Source organism: Sminthopsis crassicaudata, chromosome X (genome assembly GCF_048593235.1).
Source record: "Sminthopsis crassicaudata isolate SCR6 chromosome X, ASM4859323v1, whole genome shotgun sequence".
Lineage (NCBI taxonomy): Eukaryota > Metazoa > Chordata > Mammalia > Dasyuromorphia > Dasyuridae > Sminthopsis > Sminthopsis crassicaudata.
In genome coordinates this window covers 42,411,280-42,435,827 of record NC_133623.1, presented here as the reverse complement: position 1 = coordinate 42,435,827, position 24,548 = coordinate 42,411,280, and the positions used below count along the sequence as shown (strand labels likewise).

General features: G+C 47.1%; 1 protein-coding gene across 7 annotated transcripts in view; it reads right to left on the bottom strand.

Annotated features, from left to right (window-relative positions):
* Positions 1–16,964, bottom strand: part of ARHGEF6 (Rac/Cdc42 guanine nucleotide exchange factor 6) — a 112,731-nt gene extending 95,767 nt beyond the window's left edge. Inside the window, exons 1-2 of one of the 7 annotated variants that reach the window (XR_012484288.1) lie at positions 16,527–16,964; positions 14,486–14,569 (exon numbers count right to left, since the gene is read on the bottom strand). Coding sequence is in view for 4 of the 7 variants with exons in the window: in XM_074278626.1 (XP_074134727.1) it covers positions 14,486–14,569; positions 16,527–16,691 (249 nt within the window). In the remaining 3 variants the exon portion in view is untranslated. Of the gene's footprint in view, positions 1–6,272; positions 6,346–6,675; positions 6,817–14,485; positions 14,570–16,526 lie in introns of those variants that run through there. The other 6 variants (XM_074278626.1, XM_074278625.1, XM_074278624.1 and 3 more) reach the window with 6 other exon arrangements.
* Positions 16,965–24,548: the final 7,584 nt, after the last annotated feature.

Sequence of the window (24,548 nt, the reverse complement as noted above, 5' to 3'; positions counted from 1 at the left end):
GAGTGGGGGTGGGGGTTGAGGGATGGAGCTGGGCTTGGAGGTAGGGGTGGGGATGGGGTGTTAGGGGTGGGAGTTGGAGGGTAGAGTAGGGGGTTGGGAGCCAGAGGTGGGCTTGGGTTTAAGGGTAGAGTGGGGGTATGGAGCTAGGCGTGGAGTTAGGGGAGGAATTGGGAGTTAGGGGGTAGAGGTTGGAGTTAGGGGTGGGGTGGGGTGGAATCGGGTAAGGGGTAGAGTTGGGATTTAGGGAGTGGGGATTGGAGCTGATCTTGGGACTAGGGGTAGAGAGGGGGTTGGAGTGGGAGGCTGGAGCTGGGCTTGGGGTCAGGAGTAGAGGTTGGGGGGTGGATTTGGGGTGAGGGGCAGGGTGAAATTGCAGGTCAGGGAGTGGGGACCAGAGATGGGCTTGGGGTTAGGGGTGGAGGGTGAAATTGGAAGTTAGGGGTTGGGGGATGGAGCTGGACTTTGGGTTGGGGCTGGGGTAGGCTGACGCCTCCTTCCTCAATCTGAGGGCGCCATCGTGCACAGCCCCTGAATGAAGCAGAAGCCCAGACCCCCTGGCCCCGGCCCTCTCTGTAGAGCCAGGCCAGCTGAGCCCACTGGGTCCCAGGGAGGGAACTCACCCTGGCGGAGCCAGCAAGCCGGAGCCCGGCGGTGTCGGAGGCTGCAGCAGGTCCCTGTCACTAGCTCTAGGCTTCAGGGCAACTAGAGGGTTGCTGTGAAGCCGGGGTGGTTTTCCTTTCCCCCTTTGGAGCTGGCAACCAATAGAAACGCACCGGGCAAGGAATTCTCGGGCTTCCTGTAGAGGGCTATATAGAAGCGGCTTTTCCAAAACTGGTCTGGCATTTTTAGAAGGGCCAGTCAGTGCCGAGGAGACCTAATCCAAACCCCCCGAGGAGGGGAGAAGCGGGCTCAGATAACAAGGAGCATCAGGAATGGCATCCATTGAGCCCTGGGCCTCAGCATGTACATGCCCAAATGTACACCACACCTTCTGTAGGCCGCCTCCCGGGGACCGCGTCCAACAGGGCTCATTACCCGGCGTCAGATATAGCAGGGGCCCGAGCCGCACGAGCCAGGCCGCAACGCCCCAACCCCAAAAGCTCTCTGCCGTGGGCTGATTCAAGGGCCAAGAGACCCAAACCCAACACGGAGCAGAAAGCCAGCTCCTGACCTGAAGAAGCTTATAGTCTAACAGAGGACACAGCATGGAGGCACAGAAACATACACCCGATTACCCGAGGACACTGGGGAGATGGGGAAAAGAGGCGCCACCCAAACTCTGACCTGAAGAAAACGAGGGGAGGGATTCGGACAAAGATTTTGGCACAAACCCTGACTTGGACGCTCATGGTCGGGAGAAGTCACCCAATCACTCTGGGCCTCAGTTTCCCCGTCTGTGAAATGAAAAAGTTGGACTCAACGGCTCCCAAGGACCCTTCCAGCAGGCTATCAATGAACCGGAATTAATGCCCAGCAGGAGCAGAGGTCAGCCTGGGCAAAAGTACTGAGGTGGGAGCTTAGCTACCACATCTACAAATTGGGCTGGGGCACAGAGTGTGTGAGGTTAGGCCGGAGGCCAGGTGGGAAGAGCACAAAAAAACCATCGAGGGACGGCAGCCGAGGCAGCGGGGTTGCTGCTGTCTAATAACTCTTGTTCTTTGGTACAAGGGAAGGTTCACTGGGAGTGTGGTCAGGAGGAGGGTCAAATCTGGAAGTGGCCATCCTAAAAACCAAAGACACTGATGAAAATGAAAGAAAATGAGAAAGGCTGAGAAAGACAAAAAAAAAAAAAAAAAAGGAAGGAGGAAGAGAGAATCAGAGGGATGGAGACACAGAGACAGAGACAGAGAGAGAGAGGTGGAGACAGAGAGACAAGGAGAAACAGAGACAAAACAAGAGAGACAAAGAGATGGAAAGAGAGAGAGAGAGAGAGAGAGAGAGAGAGAGAGAGAGAGAGAGAGAGAGAGAGAGAGAGAGAGAGGTGGTGACCCAAGAGACAGGGAGAGACAGAGACAGATACACAGAGAAACAGAGACACACAGAAAAACAAGTCAGAGACAGAAACAGAGAAACAGACCAAGACAAAGAGACAGGTAGAGACAGAGACAGATATACAGACAGAGAGACAGAGAAACAGAAAACAGAGAGAAAGACCAAGACAAAGACAGACAAAGACAGAGACAGAGATAGAGAAAAACAGAGAGTTAGAGACCAGACAGAGATAGACAGGGAGAAATACAGGGACACACAGAGACACAGAGACAGAGACAGAGAGAGACAGGGAGAGACAGAAAGAGGAAGAAAGACAAAGAGAAAGACAGAGATGGAGACCCAGATTGACAGAGAAACACAGACACACACACACACACACACACACACACACACACAGAAAGACACAAAGACAGACACAAAAAGTCAGAAACAGAGACAGACATAGAGTGAGGGATACCAAGAGACCCAAAGAGAAAGAGATAAACAAAGAGAGAAAAAGAGACAGAGAGAAATGGGAGAAGCAGGAAGAGGAGAAGAGGGAGAGGAAAGAGAGCTGCATCTCCAAGCATGTGGTGGGTACAGTCTAATTTGTCAGGGTGTAGCAAGGGATGAACCTGGGATTAAGGATTAATTAGGCTAAGCAGGCAGGGTCCCCAGTGAGAGCTGTTCACGAAGATGGCAGCCCAGTGGCACTGCCAATGTGGACACGGGGTTGATCTTGTCCTGAATGTAAGGCCTTCAGCTATAGTCAGAGGGAGGCATTTCTCATGACCTGGCCTTGGGTGCCAGCCCTGATGGCCACCAATGGGGATGCGCAGCTTAGCTGGGCTGGTTATCCAATACCCTGTCAGGGACTCAACCATTCAGAGCTGGAAGGGCCCCCCCAATCATCTCCCATTCTTTTACAGATGAGAAAACTGAGGCCCAGAAAGTCAAAGGGATTGACCAGATGAGAAACTGCTAGCCAAAACTGTGAGGTTTTCCATTTATTTTCAAAGGCTCTGAGTTTCCCATGCATGACCATTGGAAAGTACCAGACCTCAAAGCACAATTAAGGAAAAAAAAATGACTATCCACGAGATAGAGGAGAAGAGGAGAGAGAACAGAGAAAGGGCAGGAAAGCAAGGCAAATGGCATCTTTACTGAACGAAGCGTGGCCCTGGAGAGAAGGCCCAGGTTTTCCTCTTTCAGGTTTCCAAACCTGCCTTACCTCAAAACGTGAAGTTTCATCTATCCAGAACCCCCAGGAAAAGTCATTCTGGATAGCTGAAAGTCAACCCCTTTCAGCATCAAATTGGGTTTTTTTGGGGGGGTCGCCATTTTTGTGATAATCTTCCTTCTAAGGGAACCCAAACTATCAGCCTTCTGACCCTGGATTGTGATAAAGGAACAGCACGCACTCGTCTTGGCCAGTCCGGCCAACACCTCCCGGGCGACTCCCTGTCAACTGCCATGCACAACACGTCCCCTAACTGGCCCTCCATTTAAAGTGTGCCTCTGAAATCAGGGGCCAGACCCTAAAAATAAGAACAGAATCTGCCATTTCTAGAAAGGGCTTATGACGAATCCCCTCATTGACTAAAACACTCCTGGCTCTGGGAGGGTATGTCTTTCTTGCTCACATCTGTACCCCAGCACTCAGCACAATGTTTGCCACATAGAAAGCACATGAAAAACCCTTGTGTGGCTTTCTCTAACATATCCACACTTCCCTGCCTTCTTAAGCAGAAGATGCAGGAGCTTACTTGAACCAATAGCTGATGGCTTAGCAATATCATCATAATGGGGTGGGGGGCTCAGATCTGTGATTTCACTGATATAGGGAATTATATACAAATTGGCAAGTATTCGGCAACTAAAGCACCGCCAAGAGGCAAGTCACTTATATTCTTTGTGGCGTGACTGAGCTGTGGGCCTTGACTTCATGAGGACAAGAAGCTTCTCAGTACGAATTACCGTACAGGGTCATAGTACATGGGACTCCTATCTAATGGTCACTGAGGCACACAGGACTGTCCATCCTTATACTGAATGGTCCCATATTGCTATGCTTTTGAAGTTGTTGCGACTGCAAGAACTAGTTTCCCATTTCTTCTTGACCAGTTAATTTTTTGCTCTACTAAAGGATAACTTCTTGTGATAGTCTTTGCCCACCATAGCTCAATCCCCTATCATCAACCCTTCCTCCAAAAAATCTGCTTGTGATTTAGTATAAAGTTTAGAAACCAGCTCACCAAGCTTGTTAGAATTATGTATAAAAGTAAACTGCATCAGCTTTGTGGGATCTGAAATAGTTAAGACCACTGAAAGCTGAGAGACTAATAACTGCACAGCCTTGGATCAAAGTACTCAAACACACAAATGAGCAAGTGTAATGCTAAAAGGGATTCTCAATTTCACCCTATGGAGGTTCTCTGTAAAAGCAGTTACTCACACTGTACTTGGGCTAACTATCTGAAATGCACAGTTGGCCACTTAGGACTCTGGAGCTCTCAGTCACCCCAACACAAGAGAAAGGGAGAAATAACATCAATAAATGAAATTAGCAAATTTATCTCAACTTCATCATGCACCCCTCCTCAGCAAGGGAGCTGCATGAGCTCTGTGCATAAACTTTCACCTGGGATCTGAAATAGTTAAGACCACTGAGAGCTGAGAGACTAATAACTGGCCTTAGACCAAATTATTCAAACACATAGGTGAACGAGTGTAATTAAAAATGATTCTCAATTTCACCCCATGGAGGCTCTCTGTAAAAGCAGTTACTCACACTGTACTTGGGCTAACTATCTGAAATGCACTGTTGGCCACTTAGGACTCTGGAGCTCTCAGTCACCCCCACACAAGAGAAAGGGAGGAATAACATCAATAAATGAAATTAGCAAATTTAACCCAATTTCATCGTGCACCCCTCCTGATCTCTCAGGCAGAAGGGGAAAAAAGGCTGTGGAAAAGCTCTGACCCCCAAACCAATATCCTAACTGTGGTCTCACCGGGGACACTGCTGTTGAGGTTGGGAAAGGGGACGAGACCAGGGTTCTGATTCTGATTTGACTATTAGCTAGCTGGGTTTAGACTGAGTCTTTTCTCAGTTTCCCCATACATAAAGGAGATAACTACAGAAACTCTGAATGAATCCCATTCTGGACTCTGCAATTTTCCCAAAGCAGCCCATTCCACTTTGGGATAACTTTCATTGTTGGGAAAATCACTCCCCCTCCCCCCTTATGTATAGTTCAAATCAGCTTCTAGGTAATTCTCACCCACTGATCCCAGTTCTGCCCTCTGGGGTCAAGCAGACTGAGGCTAATCCCTTTTCAAAGACACTATAGCCTGGTCTGCATACCTGATGTCGATTCAATATAAAAAAATAAGATAAAATATAAAGTAAGTAACAGCTAACAAAGCAGGAAGCACCTTGATAAGATAAGAATGTGATTTCAAATCTAAGGGATGGTCCTAATGGAATGTCCTTCAGTGACAAAGGGAGGCTTTAGCCTCCACCACCATGAGCCTCAGCCTCCACACCAATATCGTTACTGTTCAAGGAAACTCGCTGAGGGAGTGAGTCCTAAGGATTGTGAAAAAAACTAAGGGCTGCAGCAGTGCCTGGTGGGTAACATTGTACTCTGAAGAGATCTCTGCAGGGTAAATGTCAGAACAGAAAAACAAGGGGCGGGATCGGGTCCTCCGCTGCTTTCTGGGGGGCTCTCTGCCATCAACCCCCCAGACAGCATTGCATCATTCGCTTGGGCCAACTTGGGGCCTCCGCGAACGTCCAAAGGAGAACTCTCTGCCCGGCCGGCCAGTAACTCCATTTCCAGGAAAACCCAAGTGAGAAAGGAGATTTGGCCCCGTCCCTGAGACTAAAGGGGTTCGGGGTTATCGTCACTGAGGTTGTTTTGAGCTCTCCACAGCATGGAGGGCCAAGGAAGCGATGGATGGGAGGGGTTGGGGCGGGGGATACCAGCACCACTTTGAAGCTCCAGAGTGGACAGGAACTTCAAAACAAACTCGGCGCACGTGGGACGTGACGTTCTCCCTATCAGTCCTGCTTCTCCCCCCCCCCCTCAAAAAAAAAAAAGAAGTTAGTTCCCCCAGAAGGCAGGCGCGGCCCTAGGAGGCGGGACGCCGAGAGCTCCACGGATAACCGGTTGGGACCCCAAAGGGCTTGGGAGGGGAGGCCCGAGGGCAGAGCGAAGTCGGGCTCCACTGAAGGGGAACACGAGCCCGCCGCGAGGGCAGGTGGGCGGGCGCGGCCTCTCGGGCTCTCTACGTACCTGGGGCCACACTGCGCGTCGGGGAGGCCTTCGCGCGCCGGTTCAGAGAGTACTTAAGTGTAGCGAGCTCGCCCTGGAGAGAAGTCAAAGGAAGATACTTTCTGCGGCCAGACTCGGTCCCGAGTTTAGCTCCTCCCTCCACAGACCCCCCCCCCCCCCATCGCAATCTCTTGTGAGCGCCTGCCCCGCCGCCGCCCCGCCGAGCGGGGCCACAAATCAGCTGGCCGCCGAGCCAAAGGGAAGCTCTCGAGGGATGCTCTGGCCACTTGGACGCTGACCACCCCCCACTTGCTGCACACCACCCCCCCATCCCGAGTTTCCCCTTCTCCGGAGCCGAGCCGCCGGGTCCCGCGCGCCCGCGTCCGGCCGGCCGCTCGGCCCCCGCGCGCTCCAGCTTTCTTACCACCTCCGAGCTTCGGCTCCGAGTCACAGGGCAAGGCTGGCTAGCGCCGGTCGGGGCCCGGGGTCCGAGCAGGGAGCGCTCGCCCCTGGCGACCAAGCCGAACTCAGCCTGGCTGCGACCCCGAGCTCCGGCTCCTCAGAGTCTTGGCTGGAAGGGGAGTTGGGCAGTTCCGCCGCCGCCGGACCCCCAAGTCTCCTTCCGCCGCAGCCAAGCGCAAGAAATTATTTCGGTTTTCCCCAGAGCCTGGAAAGCCGAGAGCCTCAAATGGGAGGAGAGAGGAGAAAAAGCCGCCCGCAACTTCCGACAGCGCCGCAAAGTCCGCGAGGCTGTGGAGCCGCCCCCGTTGCCCTAGCCCAGGCGGCGGCGGAGGCAGCGGCGCACGAGGCGCCGCGCAGCGGCCGCGGAAAGCGCGCGGGCTGCGGGGCGGGGGGGCGCCGGCGGCGGCCTCGCCTGCACCCCGGCCCCAGTCCGAGGGCCGCTCCCGCGGTGCAGCGCGCAGCCCAGCGGCTGGAGCGCGGCCACGCAGGGGCAGCGCGGGGGGCCCAGCCCGGCCGAGGAGGCGAGACGAGCGGCCGGAGTCTGCAACTTGTCCTTGCCCAGCTCTCGAAAAACGCCGGCGCTTGCGTCTTCCCCTCGCCAGGGGCAGGGGCAGAGGCGGGGGCGAGGGGCGCGCAGGGGCCCGAGGCCGAGTCCGGCAAGTGGGCAGCTGCCGGCTGGGACCCTGACGGCGGCGGCGGCGGCGGCGGCGGCGGCGGCAGCGGGGAAGCGATGACCCGGACCTGGATCGGAGGAGTAGGAACTGGAAGTGACAGCGGCGCAGGGCAGAGCAGCAGCAGTAGCAGCAGCAGCAGCTACGGCGGCGGCGGCGGCGGCGGCGGCGGCAGTTTCGGTGGTCGCAGAAGCCTCGATGGCGGCGACAACCTGAGAGGCAGCGGCAGCAGCAGCAGCAGCAGCAGTAGCAGCAGCAGCAACAGCAGCAACAGCAGCAACAGCAGCCTCAGCCTGGGAAGCAGGAGCAGCAGGATCAGCACCAGCAGCTTCAGCAGCTGCAGCTTCACTAGCAGCAGCTGCAGCCTTGGCAGCAGCAGCAGCCTCGGCGGTAGCAGCAGCAGCCTCGGCGGCGGCAGCAGCAGCAGCAGTAGCAGCCTCGGCGGCAGCAGCAGCTTCGGCTTCGTCAGCGGCAGCAGCGGCAGCATCAGCAGCATCAGCAGCATCAGTTTCGGCGGCGGCAGCAGCAGCAGCAGCTTCGGCTTCGTCAGCGGCAGCAGCAGCAGTTTCAGCGGCAGCAGCAGTTTCGGCAGCAGCGGCAGCTTCGGTAGCAGCGGCAGCAGCAGCAGCCTTCGAAGCAGCAGCAGCAGCAGCAGCTACAAAAGTTTCAGCGGCTGGGGAGGCAGCAGCAGAAACTTAAGCAGCGGCAGCAGCAGCGGCGGCGGCAGCAGAAACTTAGGCGTCGGCAGAAACTTCGGCGGCGGCGGCGGCGGCAGAAGCAACAGAAACTTCGGCGGCGGCGGCGGCAGCGGTAATCGGGGCTATCGCTTCGGGGGCGGCGCTGAGCCGGGCTATAGTTTCGAGGGCGGCATCGACCTGAGCTGCAACTTCGGCGGCGGCGGCGGCGGCGGCGACGGCAACGACCCGGGCTGTAGTTTCGGCGGCGGCGGCGATGGTGGTGGTGACCCGGCCTGCAGCTTCGGAGGCGGCGACGGCGGCGGCGGCGACGGCGGAGGCGACGGCGGCGGCGGCGACCCCGGCTGCAGCTTCGGCCGCGTCTGTGACCCGAGCTGCAGCTTCGCCGGCGGGAACGGCTGCGGCGGCGGCAGCAGCAACGCCTTCCCCATACTGCGCATGCTGCTGCTGCCCAACCGAGAGAGCCCCCAGCCTTCCTACCTTGGCTGGACCCCCCCAGAAGACCAACCCTAGAAAAGCAGCCCGGCCGACCGTTTGGCGGCCAGCCCCTGTTTAAATTAAGCACCCCGGTCCCCACCCTGGGTTCCCGGAGACCCGACGGTTTCAGCCTAGACAGTTAGTGAAAGGGGGGGTGGGGGTGGGGGGAGTGGGAAGAGAGGGGATGATTCAGACGGGTTTTTGTCAATGAAATCCCGAAGCAATACTTAGCATACAATAGGCGCTTAATAATTACCTGTGGCTACACTTTGGGTTGGGTTTACTTTCTTCTAGCCCCTGCGACCTAGGGGATTTGAGTCTATTAGAAATCTGAGCGATGGAAGCCCCAGGCCGGGCCGAGGGGAGGAGGTGGCTAACTAGTAACTAGTGGAACTGGGAATATTTACAAGGCTTCATTATTCATAAATTTCAAAAGGCAAAAATCGAGAGCACTTAATCAATAAATGCAATAATAGACGTCCTCTGGAGCACTTATTGTTACTTATGGAAATTCCATTAGGATTTGTTTTGCTTAATTGTGCTTTGTTACTACTGGGATGGGGGAGGAGGGAAGGGAAATTGCTGGAAAATGACTCATTTTTTTCAGAGCATCAAGTTTTAAAAATCCATTAGAGACACGAGACTTCAAGAAAAGGAAGAAAAAGAGACACTGAGATAGATCCTCTAGCGTTCCTGTTGGCACTAAATGGAAAGAAATATACCACAGGGCAATTGCCTTGCAGGAAATGGGGAATGGAGGAAGGAACAGTGAGCCGGCCGACCGGAAACGGCCTCTTGGTCTCTCCTCCCCACCCCACTCCCAGCTGCTAGAGCTTTCCCCACTGAGACTCCTCTCCTAGTTTGCATACAGCTTGCATACGTCGAATTATTTATATATCAGTTTCCCCCTTAGAACATAAGCTTCCTGAGGGCCAGTATTGTTTTTGCCTTCCTTTTGACCCCCAGCAACAATTCCTGACATATAGAAAAGTAGAACAAAAAATCAATCGTTTATTCCTTTTGTGATTTTTTCTTTGTACAAGATGATGATTTTTCAGATTTTCTTAGATAATTTCTACTGTTACTAACTAGGTTTAAGGAATCACTGTTATTATTAATCACAAATGTAAACACATTTATTAAGTACTTAATAAACACAAATTGTTTAATAAAGGCTTCTTGACTGATTTGCCTCTTTTCATTGGTAGAGTGGGGCTTGACTGTTGCACAGTAGGACTCATGCACTGTTTCCATGAAGTTCCTAATGTTCCTAAAGTTGGCAGAGCCAGCCTGCTTTAGGGATGGCCAGATGGAGTGTCCTCACTGAGGCAGCCAGCTTCAGGAGAAATCTCTGCCGGGAGGAGAGACACAGGCCTGGGCTGGGGAGAGCACTAATGGGAAAATCTGAAGGCCCAGCTTCAAACCCTTTCTCCATATCCTAGTGACCCAGGACAAGGCCTGGGAGTTATACTAGCCAGCCTCGAGGATGCCTTCAAGGCCCACACCGGTTCTGGGCTTCTCTACCCAGGAGACCAAGGGCTGAATCCTGGCTTTTGACTCCCCCTGTGTAATCATAAAAGTCACTTTCCTTCTCTATGCCTCATTTTCCTCCCCTGTCAGCTGTGGTTGGATGGGGACGCTTGTATTGCCCACTTTTCAGGGTCTCTGGAAGCCCAGGGGGTGAGTTCAGTAGAAGTTGTTATATTATTATTAATTATGCTATTTTACAAGACACACTGGCCCTTGTAAAAAGTTTCCTGAGGTTTTTTTCCCTAAATTAACCTGGCTCAGGACCACCTACTCCACTTTGAAGCAGTGGGAGGAGCTGAAGAGACAGTACCTGCTAGGCACTTGGGAAGAACCCCGATCTTCTGGTTTACTGGGGGAGGAAATTATGAGTGCCCCACCCCATACACATTCCCAGAAGCCTAAGTGGTAACCTGATTGGGACAGATCCATTTATCCTTTCAGCCCCTTAAAACCAGACGGTTTATGTCTGTGGGTCCTCAACTCCTTAATTGTCTGTGGGTCCTACTGATGGTAGTAGACAAGATACTGGGGGGAGGGGGAGGCTGAGGGCCTTCCCTCCTTTCTTGGTTCTATGAATAAAGAAGGAAGGTCTCTTTATAACATAAGATCCCTTCAATCCCACATCCTTAGGACTCTCATTTATTCCAGGCTGCTTTTTTCCCTTAGTTTGTCTCTCTTTCTCTCTCCTTTCTCTTTTTCTCTCTCTGTCTCTCTCTCTCTCTCTCTCTTTGTCTCTGTCTCTCTCTCTCTCCTCTCTCTCTCTCTCTCTCTCTCTCTCTCTCTCTCTCTCTCTCTCTCTCTCTCTCTCTCTCTCTCTCTCTCTCACACACACACACACACACACACACACACACATCTTTCTCTTTTTCTCTCTCTCCTCTGTTTCTCCTCTTTTTTCTCTCTGCCTGTCTCTCTTTCTTTGTCCCTGTCTCTGTCTCTATCTTTGTCTCTTTCTTCTCTTACATCTCTGTCTCTCCTCTCTCTCCTTTCCCTTTTCCTCTCTTTTATCTCTCTCTCATCTCCTCTTTCTCTCTCTCTGTCTCCTCTCTGTTTCTCCTCTCTTTTTCCTCTGTCTCTGTCTCTGTCCCTGTCTGTCTCTCTCTCCTCTCTCACATCTCTCTCTCCTCTCTCCTTTCTTTTTTTCTCTCTCTGTCTCTCTCACACATCTTTCTCTCTTCTCTCTGTTCTGTGTCTCTCTCTCCTCTCTTACATCTCTCTCTGTCTCTCCTCTCTCTCCTTTCTTTTTTCCTCTCTCTGTCTCACATCTCTTTCTCTCTCTGTCTCTCTTCTCTCCTCTTTTTCCCTCTCTCTTTGTCCTTTCTCCTCTCTCTCTCTCTTTCTCTCTTCTCTGTTTCTCCTCTTTTTTCTGTCTCTCACTCTCTGTTCTCTCTTTCTGTCTGTCTCCCTCCTCTCTCATATCTTTCTCAGTCTCTCCTCTCTCTCTTTCCCCTTTCTCTTTTTCTCTCTCTGTCTCTCTGTGTCCTCTCTCCTCTCTTCTCTCTCACATCTCTTTCTCTCTCTTCTCTCTGTCTCTCCTATCTTTTTTCTCTCTGTGTCTCTGTTGTTGTCTCTCTCTCTTCTCTCTCTCTCTCTCTGTCTCTCTCTCTGTCTCTCTCTCTCTGTGTCTCTCTGTCTCTCTGTCTCTCTGTCTCTCTCCCCGCCCCCCCCCCCCCGTGGTTCCACTGACTGAAAATGAATACTATATAATACAAGGCTTCAGCTGTCCAAAGGTCATTTATCCTTCAACCTTAACTGTAAAAAAAAAAAAAAAAAAAAAGAAAAGAAAAGAAAGGAAAAGATGTCTCTGAGCAGCAATGTCTAAGCTGAAAACTCAGAAGAGGGTACTCCACATTCTCATTCGGAACCTATTAACTTTTATTTTAGACAGAAATTAAAAAGGCTTGGGGATGAGATTTTTCCATCTCATAGCAGAATAAAAGGCAGGGGGCATATAGAGAGAGAACCACAGAAGCAACAGGGATAAGGATAGGGTGAACAGAGACAGAAACAAGGCCTGTGGTTTCATTGGTATCAGGAACTCCCAGGTGAGGAAACTCCCTTTTCCAATACAGGTCAGCTTCTTTTCTGAATCTTATAGTCTTAGACAGTTGCCTGGACCATTAAGAGGTTAAATTACTTGCACAAGAACACTTGGCCAATAATGTGTCAAAGGTGACACTCGAATACAAGTCTTCTTGGTTTCCAGTCCAGTTCTATCTACTATGACCTCTATTATAAACTATAATTAGTAGGGAATTATAAAATAGGACAGAAATTGGAAAAGACACAAAGTATAACAATTTGGGGCTATCTGGTAGGGGGGAAAAGAACCCATGACCCTGACAACCTCATTGTTATAATACAATAATGAGGATACAAACTGATCTTGAGCCATCAAAAAAGGGTTAAATCATGTTCAGCTTCATCTGTTTGAGAAGGAAAGGAAACATATAATAAATACATCTTAGAAAGATTTTCATTCAAAGTGGTTGATACTATTTCAAAGTCTGATTCTTTTTTGTTCAGCAAAATAACTATATGGACATGTATACATATATTGTATTTAACTTATACTTTAACATATTTAACATGTATTGGTCAATATGCCATCTGGGGGAAGGGGTGAGGGGAAGGAGAACAAAAGGTTTTGCAATTGTCTATGCTGAAATTTTTTTTTTTTTTTGAGGCTGGGGTTAAGTGACTTGCCCAGGGTCACACAACTAGGAAGTGTTAAGTGTCTGAGACCAGATTTGAACTTGGGTCCTCCTGAATTCAATGGTGCTCTATCTACTGTGCCATCTAGCTGCCCCCTTGCTGAAAAATTACCCATGAATATGTCTTGTAAATGAAAAACTATAATAAAAAACTGGCTGTAAAAAAAAAAATTGGACTCTTACATTTTGACTCTGGAAAATCCATACAGAGTGGTTCATCCCTATATAATACCAAGTAAATAAACTCTTCACCTCGGATTTCAAGGAGAAAATGCCCCATCTCATTCTATATACCACTGAGGTCTTCAACCAGAAAACATGTGCATACACACACACACATATATCACAACGGACAACGGGGAAACACACACAAACCAAACAGTTTTATGAGGGAAGGGAGTATGTGGCTGTGAATGGAATTGAGTGGGAGGGTACAGTTAAATGTTTAGGGCTTAGAATCCCTTGGTCTTGAAGTTTCGAGAAACTAGAATGGGGGGTTTGGATTGGGAGGAGAAGCGGACAAAAGTCTCCTTCCAGTCTAATGTTTTTTGTTCTGAGAAGTTTCCCCAATAGGAATGCTATGAGCCTCTGTCAGAAACAATGTTTTGAGCGGAGCAAGATTTGTCTCTGGTTGAGATTGTGTCCCAGCTCATCATCCTTTTTCCCACCACTAAGATTCCCAACCAGTTCCCTTATCAAGGGACCAGGCTTTCTGTAGCCAAAGTGTTACCCTGTTCATCTGATCAACTGCCCTCATGTTCATGTGCTAATGGGGAAGGTTATAGGACCTTCTGTTTTCAGACCTTGTAAGCTGTAGTATCATAGAGCTCAGAGTCCCTGAACAAGACAATCTAGGTGGGAGATTTCCCATCTTTTCTAGTCTTTCTAATCCTTGGCTGTCGGGAAACCCTTCCGCACATTATAGAATATAAAACAAATTCTAGAAATGGAAGAGATGATTTCTAAAGAAAAATTATTCCTGACCCCCATGATAGTACACATGATCCAGGTTGGGAATATAGGTTTTATGGTGGAGTAAATTGAAGGCCAAAGGAGTATGCTCCACGGCTGTGGCCTGCTGGAGACAAGGGCCCCGTCTTCGTTGTCTGAATCAGAGGTATCAAATACTGACCAGCCCCTACGAGACCCATGATGCTCCTGAGTCTAGCCCAAATCAGATTAAAATGGAATTGGGAAATACCCAGCAAATGAAATCAAAGTACAATAAACCATAGCTAATATTCCATTTGAAAACTAGGTCAACAGGGATCCTTATCTATGGATTCACTTCACTTTGGATTTGAGTTTGACAGCACAGGTCTAAACCATGAGTGTTCCCTGAGGTTGAGAAAAGCAGGTACAAAGCTCATCAGTTCCATCTGAGTTTACTCTTAAAACTTTCATGCTGGACAGTGAAAGACAATTGTTTTACTGTTACTGCTGTCAACTTTCCTGGCAGCTGGGGGAAGGGAGGGGAGAGACAGCCTCCCACCCAAGTGACTATCCATTTCTGCTGTGGGGTGAATTTAAAAGTGCTCAGTCTTCAACCTTGCAGTGGCTGCTGGGAAAAGAAGCGAGATTTCCCTTTTATTCCCATACCAAATCCCCTGTTTGTTAGCAGAGCCACCAAAAGCACCAATGATGGTGTACCAAAAAGCACGGAGGTTACGTGGACCGTGACTTACCTCTACCTGAAGACCTGCACATCCTTTAAGGAAGTCCTTAATGTTACTGAGGCAGTCAGCTTCTGATTGGGGCTCCTGGTGGTACTAAAGAAATGATTAAGAGAACCTCAGTGAGTTGGGGTTCCTAAGCAGGCCCAGCATGCTTCATGTTTTATGAGAACTAAAAGAGAGTTTTTGGTTTTGGTTTGGTTTTTGGTGGGGGTGTGCTTGGGGGTTTTTGGAAGGCAAAGAGGAAGACTGCTGTCAAACCAGGAAGAGAAATAACCACCGAAGGAAATGATGTCAAAATCTAAACGGTCTTTTGTTTCAAATCCTATCGGCCTCAGAGCAGGGCTTGGGCTAAAGGCCCACTACTGGGTCTCCCAATTTTGAGTCCAAAGTTATTTGGACGACATTTGTTTCTGCATTCTCTGTCCCCATCCCAGGGTATTGGGATGTGTCTGGATTTTTGAATCTTGTTTTCAAATATATGGAAAGCACAATTTTCCACCTTGCTGTTTTCTACAGCCTCATAGGACCTTTCATGGTATTGGACATTTAGGGTTCATGGGACCTCAGGGGCTACCTAGTCCAACCCTCATTTGACAGAGGAGGAAAATGAAAGGAGGGGAAGGCACTGGTCCAAGATCACACAGAGGATCCTAGAGCTAGAGCTAGAAGGGATTTCAAAAGTCTTTGAGTCTAACTCCTTCATTTGATAGAGGAGGAAAGTGAGTCAGGCCCATTAAGATGAAAGTTCTAGCCCAAAGCCCAAGATCACAGATCTAGAGCTGGAAAAGATCCCAGAGGTCATCCAGACCAACCCCCCTCTTTTTTTTTTTTCTTACAGATGGGGAAACAGAGCTTCAGGAAACCCATATGATTTTCTCAGGGGGTCAGAGCTAATGAGTGACCACTCTGTGATCTGAAACCAAAACTTCTGATTCCAAATAGAAATCTTTCTATCGCATCCCCCTCGGACCCTGGACCCGACAAGTGGCAGATTCAAATGCATCCTGAACAGCATTTTAACACATAAGTTTTCCAGCCTAGAAAGTTGTTACAATCTGGCTACGGATGACTGGTCTGGGTCATACTCCGTTCCCCCCTCCATTCCCCAGTCCTCTGTTCATTTGGGTCTACCCCCTAAATACAGGAATTCCCCTTTGGAAAACTGCCTTTACATTTGGAATAAAAATCTAGCCTCTGGGTGGGGGGGGGGAATGTCAAAAACTTTAACTGTGCTAATCTAAAAGGAACATGAAGAAAAATGCCTGCATTTTAATCTTTCTCAAATCATGTGTTCCATTTAAAATACCATTTAGTTTCAGTTGTTATCACAAGTCACGCATCCTAGCTTGCTTCTTGTTGCTAAAAGTAAACTTTGAAAGAAATTCCAACTTGCATTTCAGCTCAGCCCTTACTTCTAGGATTAACCATATGACAATTTTCAGCGATAAAATGTGTCCTTAGCTCGTGGGGAGGTCTAGGACATTTTATTCATTATAACAGAGACTAATATCTTTCCCATGGATGTTGTCCTTGGCTCACTACCAGCATGGCCTTAATTGCGCTAGTTACAGGATTGGGGGGGGGGGGGATTAGCCATTGTCCATCTTTCTTGGACAGGAATAACGAGGGATCGATTCTAGCTAGTGGAAAGATCCCAAGGTGTCTGCCTCTGGGGATAGATGGGCTAAGCACTCCCAAGTCCTACTTTTGGGTGCCAGGCATTGTGCCACATGCTCTGGGGACAAAGATGAGAAATGACACCCGTTCCTTACCCTCAACAAGCATACCTTTTACCGGGAGGGGGACCCAACAAGGAAACATAGGTGTAGACATGACCTACCAGGGAGGAAGGAGAAACAAGGAGGGAAGGAAAGAAAGGCTTCATACAGGGGAGGGCAGCCTCAGAGGCAGAGCCGAACAGAGGTGAGGAGGGAGGGCAATCCAGGCCTGGGAAAAAACCGGGGCCAAGCCCCAGCAGCAGGAGGTGAAGGACCCTGGGAGAGGGAAGGGCCAAGTAGGCCGAGGAGGTAGCCAGGGCCCTTTCCGTTACCTTGTCCACAGCTCCAGGAACGAGCCGATTTAGCAGTTTGCATAGCACTACCCCATTTTTCAGAGACACCTTCAAGAATTCCTCCGGATCACAGATGGTCTTCTTGGGGGAATTTAAAACTCCCAAAGAGATGAGCCATGTCACGACGCGTTCCTCGGGATTCATCGCCGAGGACTGTGGAGCCGAAGCAGCTGCGAGGTCTTACCCACATCCGCGATTGCATCGGGTTCTGCCTTCCTTTTTTTCCGATCTCTCTTCTGGCGCTTCCTGAGCAAACAGTGGAGACAACTCTTCTGGAGACACAGCAGAACCTCCGGTCCCAAGGTGGGATCTTCCAGCCGCAGAGACCACGCTCAGGGATGCCAAGCTGGAAGGAACAAGGGCAAGAAGCAGGGGACAAGCATGATGCTATTTTTCAACACACATCACCCCACCCCACCCCCCAACCCCAGCTGAAAAACAAGCTCATACTGACAAACACTTGAAGGAGCCAGGGCTGCAAGGGAAGGAAGTGAAGAGGATGCTGGGGAGGGAGGGGACAGAAGGAAGTAGAGGCTCTTGGAAAAGAGAGGTGAGCCAGCCCTGCAGGGAACCTTGCAAATGAGAAACTGAGTGGGCCAGCCTGGGGACAAGCTGTCAATAGTCTAGCCCCAGTGAACAAATCTGGCTTCTGTCAGGAAGCGGGTGCCAACTGGCTTTGATGTCCAACAGATCAGAGCTGGGCTTTTGCGGGGAATCAATGGAAATGGCAGTGGGGCTCCGAAGAGGGAGAGAGAAGAAACGAATCCCAGCCCCGGCTGTCCGGCCACGAGTTCTCGCCCAAGGAGGTCGGGCGACCCGACTCCTTGGGAGACTCTTTAAGAGGCCTGGGGAGGAGGAGCCAAGATCGGAAAATCTGGCAGTGTTGCCAGCCATGACAGAAGCGGGGAGGATGGCATTTTCGTTTGTAGCAAAGAGGGAAATAGGAGAAGGAGAACATCTGCCACCCTGTTTACTTGCATCCTTTCATACTTCTTTCTGGACCCGGTGCCCAGCTGCAAAACTCATGCCAAAGGCTTGGACACACTGACACGGGCCAGAACATGTTGCTTTAAAATTAAGTGTGTCTGGGGGTGGCGGGGAAAGAAGGGATTGGGGGGATTGAAGAGAACGATGACAAAAACAGGAAGAATTGGAAAACAAAATAACATTTGCCAGGACTCTATACCACATACTGGGAAATTGGGGGTCTTCCAACTCTACCTCATAGGCTAGTTGGAAGAAAAGTACTTTGCAAACTTAAATCACTAGCCAAATGACAGCTGTTGCTATTATTTAGATTAGAGGGGTCAGAGCTGGACGGGGGACCTTAGGAAGCCTTGGGTTCAGATCTCACCTCGGACACTTACTGGCTGTGTGACCCCAGGCAGGTCACTTGTCCTCTCTGTGTCTCAGTATCCTCTCTTCTGAAGAAGGGGAGGGTGGGTGGACAGGGCTTGGACTCAGTGGCCTCTAAGGTCCCTTCTGGCTCAAAAGCCATGATCCTCAGTGGTATTTAATAAATGTCTATTGGACCCCATAGGATTGGATGACATGGGAACCATGGTAGATGCTCTCCAAATTATAACTCCCCCCGTAGCGTGAGAATTGAATACCTTTGCATTGCTCTTTCCTAAAGCTAGACATGACTTCTCCCTGATTGTTGTTACAATCAGAAAGAAAGATGGGAAATGAACTGTTCTTTCCACTCACCAGCAGCATCACTCGTATTTAGGCCCATCTGGAGCTCCTGACTCTAATTCATGCTCTATCCAGGTGCTCCAAGGGCCTTCCTAAAGCGTAGATCTGACCATTTCTGACCATGACCCATACCAGTGGCTCTCTGTTATCTCCAGGATCAAGTATCAAGTCTCTTTTTGGCAGTTCAAACTCTTCATACCCTGTCCCCTTCCTATTGTGAATCTTTTTATAGTCTGCTCCCATCCACATATTGCATTGTCATCCAGGTACACTGGTCAGCTCACTGTTTCCTCTGATAGAACCCTCTTATCTCCAGCCTCCCAGCCTTTGCACTGGCCGTTTCCCATGTCCGGAATGGCCTAGAACGCTCTAGTCTAGTTTCACCCCTCTTAATTTCCCTGGCTTCCTTCAGGACTTTGTTTACCCAGAGGGAGGACTGTAGGGACGGAGTGTGGATCACAACATAGCATTTGTACCTTTTTTGTTGTAATTTGACTGCATTTTGTTTTCTTTCTCATTTTTTTCCCTTTTTGATCTGGTTTTTCTTCTGTAGCATGATAAATGTGGAAATATGTATAGGAGAATTGCATATGTTTAACCTATATTGGATGACTTGCTGTCTAGGGGAGGGGGTGGGGGGAAGGAAGGGGAAAAATTGGGAACACAAAGTTTTGCAAGGGCGAATGTTGAAAACTATACATATGTTTTCAAAATAAAAAGTTTGGTTTTTTTAAATTTTATTTATTTATAATTTTTTGACAGTATATATGTATGAGTAAATTTTTTTTAAACATTATCCCTTGTATTCATTTTTCCAAATTATCCCCTCCCTCCCCTAGATGACAGGCAATCTCATACATTTTACATGTGTTACAATATAACCTACATACAATATATGTGTGTAAATACCATTTTCTTGTTGCACGTTAAGTATTAGATTCTGAAGGTATAAGTAGCCTGGGTAGATAGACAGTAGTGCTAACAATTTACATTCACTTCCCAGTGTTCCTTCTCTGGGTGTAGTCGTTTCTGTCCATCATTGATCAACTGGAAGTGAGTTGGATCTTCTTTATGTTGAAAATATCCACTTCCATCAGAATTCCTCTTCATACAGCATTGAAGTGTACAGCAATCTTCTGGTTCTGTTCATTTCCCTCAGCATCAGTTGATGTAAGTCTCTCCAGGCCTCTCTGTATTCCTCCTGCTGGTCATTTCTTACAGAGCAATAATATTCCATAACCTTCATATACCATAATTTACCCAACCATTCTCCAATTGATGGACATCCATTCATCTTCCAGCTTCTAGCCACTACGAAAAGAGCTGCCACAAACATTTTGGCACATACAGGTCCCTTTCCCCTCCTCAGTATTTCTTTGGGATATAAACCCAATAGCAGCAATGCTGGATCAAAGGGTATGCACAGTTTGATAAAAAAAATAAAAAGTTTTTAAAAAATTTTAAAGACTGCTTAAATTTGGAGCTATGCCCAAAGGGCTATGAAACTGTGCAAACCCTTTGATCCAGCATTGTCTCTATGGGGCCTGTATCCCAAAGAGATCTTAAAGGAGGGAAAGGCACCCACATGTGCAAAAATGTTTGTGGCAGCCCTCTTTGTGGTGGCCAGAAACTGGAAACTGAGTGGCTGCCCATCAACTGGAGAATGGCTAAATAAATTGTGGTATATGAATATTATGGAATATTATTGTTCTATAAGAAATGACCAGCAGGATGATTTCAGAAAGGCCTGGAAAGACTTATATGAACTGATGCTGAGTGAAATGAGCAGAACCAAGAGATCATTGGATATGACAACAACAAGATTATACAATGATCAATTCTGATGGATGTGGCTCTCTTCAACAAATGAGATGATTCAGACCAGTTCCAATGATCTTCTCTGCATCCAGAGAGAGGACTGTGGGAACCGCATGTGAATCACAACATAGTATTTTCACCTTTTTTTGTTGTTTGTTTGTTTTTTTTTTCTTTCTCATGTTTTCCTTTTGATTTGCAAGATAATTGTATAAATACATATATATATATATATACATATATTGGATGTAACATATATTTTACCACATTTACCAGATATTAGATTATTTGTTACCTAGGGGAGGTGGTGGGAAAATTGGAACACAAGGTTTTGCAAGAGTTAATGTTGAAAAATTATCCATGCATATATTTTGAAAATAAAAAACTTCTAAATAAAAAAAGGTTATGTAATGATCAACTCTGATGAACATGGCTCTTTTCAACAATGAGGTGATTCAGGCAAATTCCAATAGATTTGTGATGGAGAGAGCCATCTGCACCCAGAGAGAGACTGTGGGGACTGAATGTATATCAAAACATAGAATTTCACCTTTTTGTTGTTGTTAGCTTACTTGTTTTTTTTTCTTTCTCATTTTTTTCCCTTTTGATCTGATTTTTGTGTGTGTGCAGCATGATAAATATGGAAATATGTTTAAAAGAATTGTACATGTTTAACATATTGGATGACTTGCTCTCTAGGGGAAAGGGTAAGAGGACAGGAGGGGTAAAATTTGGAAGACAAGACTTTGCCAGGGTGAATGCTGAAAACTATCTTTGCATGTATTTTAAAAATAAAATGTTATTTTAAAAAAAATTAAAGGGGCAGGTGTTGCAAGGTGGACAGAGTTTCAGCCCTAAGTCAGGAGGACCTGAGTTCAAATCTGTCCTCAGATACTTAACATTTCCTAGCTGTGTGACTCTGGACAAGTTACTTACCCCTAATTGCCTCACAAAAAAAAAAAAAAAAAGAACACTGGTTCTGGAGTCATGAAGACCTGGGTTAAAGTCTGACTTCAGCAATTTCCTAGTTGTGTGACCTTGGCAAATCACTTAACCTCTGTCTGCTATAGTATAATATAGTCTTCCAGATTTGTTTTAGGGATCAAATGAGAATATATAAAGCATTTAACACAGTGCCTGGCACATAGTAAGTGTTAGCTCTTTAAACGTGTATTTATTTCCCTGCCTTCCTCCCCAATTAAGAGAAAAGAAAGAGAAAAATCAAATGACTAAATCTGGAATGAAAAATGGAAATTCACAAGTGATGAAGAAGAAATAAAGGCAATTGTTTAAAATATTATACTCGACTGTATGACAACAGAACTGAAAACCTAAATAAATATTTACAAAACTCTGAAAACTGAGATGAAATGGATGAATATTTTTAAAATTCGATATGCCCAAATTTACAGAATAAGAAACAACTCAATTTCAGAAAGAGAAAATGAATTTCCAAAGAAAAACCCCCAGTTCCAGATGGACTTCCAAGAGACTTCTATCAAATATTCAAAGAATAACTGACTCTCAAAATGTTTGCCAAGAGAGAGAGAGAGAGAAGGTACCTCACCAAACTCCTTCTATGAGTCAAATACGGTAATGAATATTGATGTGAAATAGTTAATAAAATATTAGCAGATGATATTTATACCAGAAATGCAAAGCAGTTTTAGGGAAACTATAAGCATATGTGAGCTAGGTGTGTCCATGTGTAAAATTTGGTATGCTCATGAGTTGTCTAAATGCAGAGACAGGACTCTTGAGGGAATATAGATAGATATGATCTAGCATATGATATGTTCCACCCATACCAAGACTAGTGCTTGGACTACCATCACTCTAGCTGGGGAGAAAGATCAGATGGTAACAAGGGTACTACTGAGGCTGAATACTCTCTTCTCTAGCGTCTGAGATGGGTACGAGGCTAGAATGATATCTATCTGCCTTGCTTCAAATATCATATCAATAATAATAGCTAGCATTTATATTACACTTTAAGATGTGTAAAGTACTTTTCATATACTATCTTTTTGGAATCTCACAACCACCTTGGGAGGGAGGTACTCTCATTATTCTCATAGATGGAGAAACTAAGAGGGAGAAAGTCAACTGATAATCTCCGAGTCGCCCAGCTAGGGGCTGAAACCGGTCTGAAACACAAAAGACTATCCCAGATAGTGAATATCTAGTAAACCTATTTATCTAAGCAAAAAGTGAAGTGAACTTGCAGAACTTATACAGATGAGAAAAGACCTAAGAAGAAATGAGTTCTTCAGTTGGGAGCAAGGTAATATTTCAGCTCAAACTAAGCAAGAGAGAATGCTCTCATCCAATGGGAATTCTCTCTGGATTTCAGGCTCTGGAAATTCAGACATGCTGAGGTGCCAGCTTCCTCTCAAGATCTACTGCTCGAGGTAGATCATGGGACTGAACTTTCTGAGACCATCTCTCTCCAAGAATGTGTGGGACCAACTGAGTAAGCTCCTTATGCAGGTATCCGACATCATGCTTGGCATTCTCTCTGCATTCAGGAGCCATGTTTCCTTCTGCTGGTTCACAATTTTATTTTGCTTATTTTAGCTAGCATTTATTTTGTAAAGCACTTTATAAGTATTTTTTCATTTGAACCTCATAACAAACCTGTAAGAAAAATGCTTATCCCCATTGTTTTGTTTTGTTTTATTTTCCCTTTAATAGTATTTTATTTTGCCAAATATAGTTTGCAACATTCACCTTCGAAAAATCTTGTATTCCAAATTTTTCACCTTCTCTCCCCCTACCTCCTCCCTTAGACAGCAAGCAAACCAGTGTAATCCAATTAAACATGTGCAATCCTTCTAAACATATTTCCTTATTTGTCATGCTGCACACATACAAGAAATCAGATCAAAAGGGAAAAAAAAAACCACAAGAAAAAAAAAACACAACAATAAGCAAATAAACAACAAGAACAAAAAGGTGAAAATACTATGCTTTGATCCACATCCAATCTTCATAGTTTTCTCTCTGGATGTGGATTATCCCCATTTTAAAGATAAGGAAACTGAGACTAAGAAGTATCAGGTGATTTGTCCAAGATCACAAAGGGTCAGGGCAACCTATGTTCTCAGTTTTTTTCCATCACCTCTGCAGGAGGTCCTATGCAAACAGGTAGAAGTCTATAAGGAATTGAGGATGAAGTGGACGTCTTCAGAGCCCAGAATGACTTCTTTACCTCCACGCCTCAGTTTCCTGAAGCTAGAAAAAGCATGTTTTATACAATCAACTCTGTGTTTCTGGCTCTAGTATAATCAATATGTTCACAGCCCCTGGATTCAGGCTATTGTCTCTCTTTCTCAGAGGACCAAAATAAGTTACATAACATAACAAATTACAGCGTGTCCAACTGTAGCTGATCAGACCAATATGCGCTCGGAACGCTCCACCACAGGTCAGACCTGGATTCACAATTCTAACAAATGAGTCTTTTACTCTGGTGATTCCTGGATAGAGGAGTTCTTATGTCAGACTTTCATGTTCTCCATTCCTCTCCAAGAAAAATGGGTTTTTGCATTGTTCCATTTCTCATCTGATTAATTCTGACTGGTGGTACCATTCCTTTTGTTTATTTCTGGGGCTCACATTCAAGGAGAGGATCTCCAACCCAGTAGAATCAAGGCCTTTGGAAGAGATTGATCCCTTAAGGTCAGAAGTACCCATCATATTTCAGGCATTGTTGCCATCGTTTCTTTGCATACCTACAACAGCATCAGATGAATAAGGGCCATGTATCAAGTCCTGACTTAATCATCACGGTCCAATTTCATCTTCCTTCTCAGGCTTCATCGTGCCCATCTGCTCATTCTTTGCAGGTATAGCTCCTCTTGCTGATCTGCCCCCTAAACTTCTCAGCTTAAAGTTGTATTGCGTGTGTGTTTGCATACATGTGCATGTACGTATGTGGGTATTGTTACTAGATGATGTCTGGTCAATTACTGTAGATTATTTACCACCACCGAGGCTATTCCTTTTGGTCATTCTCATCACTTCCATCTAATCCAGTGTCCATTTTCTCCATTGTCATTCTTCCAAGGGAATAAAAAAGTGAACGAGATCTTTTGGCTGGTAGGGGAATGATATCTCACTTCAAACCAAGAGAAAGAAGGGGAATCCTCTCTGGATTGCAAGCTCCAGAAGTTCAAATATGTTGGGGTGCCAGCTTCCTCTACATGTTTGCAGCCCTACAGAGATCTTAGCACTTGTCTCTCTCCACAGATTATCTGGAATCAACACCGTAAGTCCCTTATACTGGTACACAGGGCTTTGTTCAGCATTCCCTTAGTCAATAATCAGGAATCAATCACATATCCCTCCGTATAAGCAGCATCCTGCAAGCTGCTCCAGGCTTGGGTGGAAGCCAAGTTGCACATAATACGTGATATTAAGAACAACCCCCCCAAAAGTACTTAAAAAATAAAATTTTGCTTAAAAGTAATCTGTTTTATTACTTTT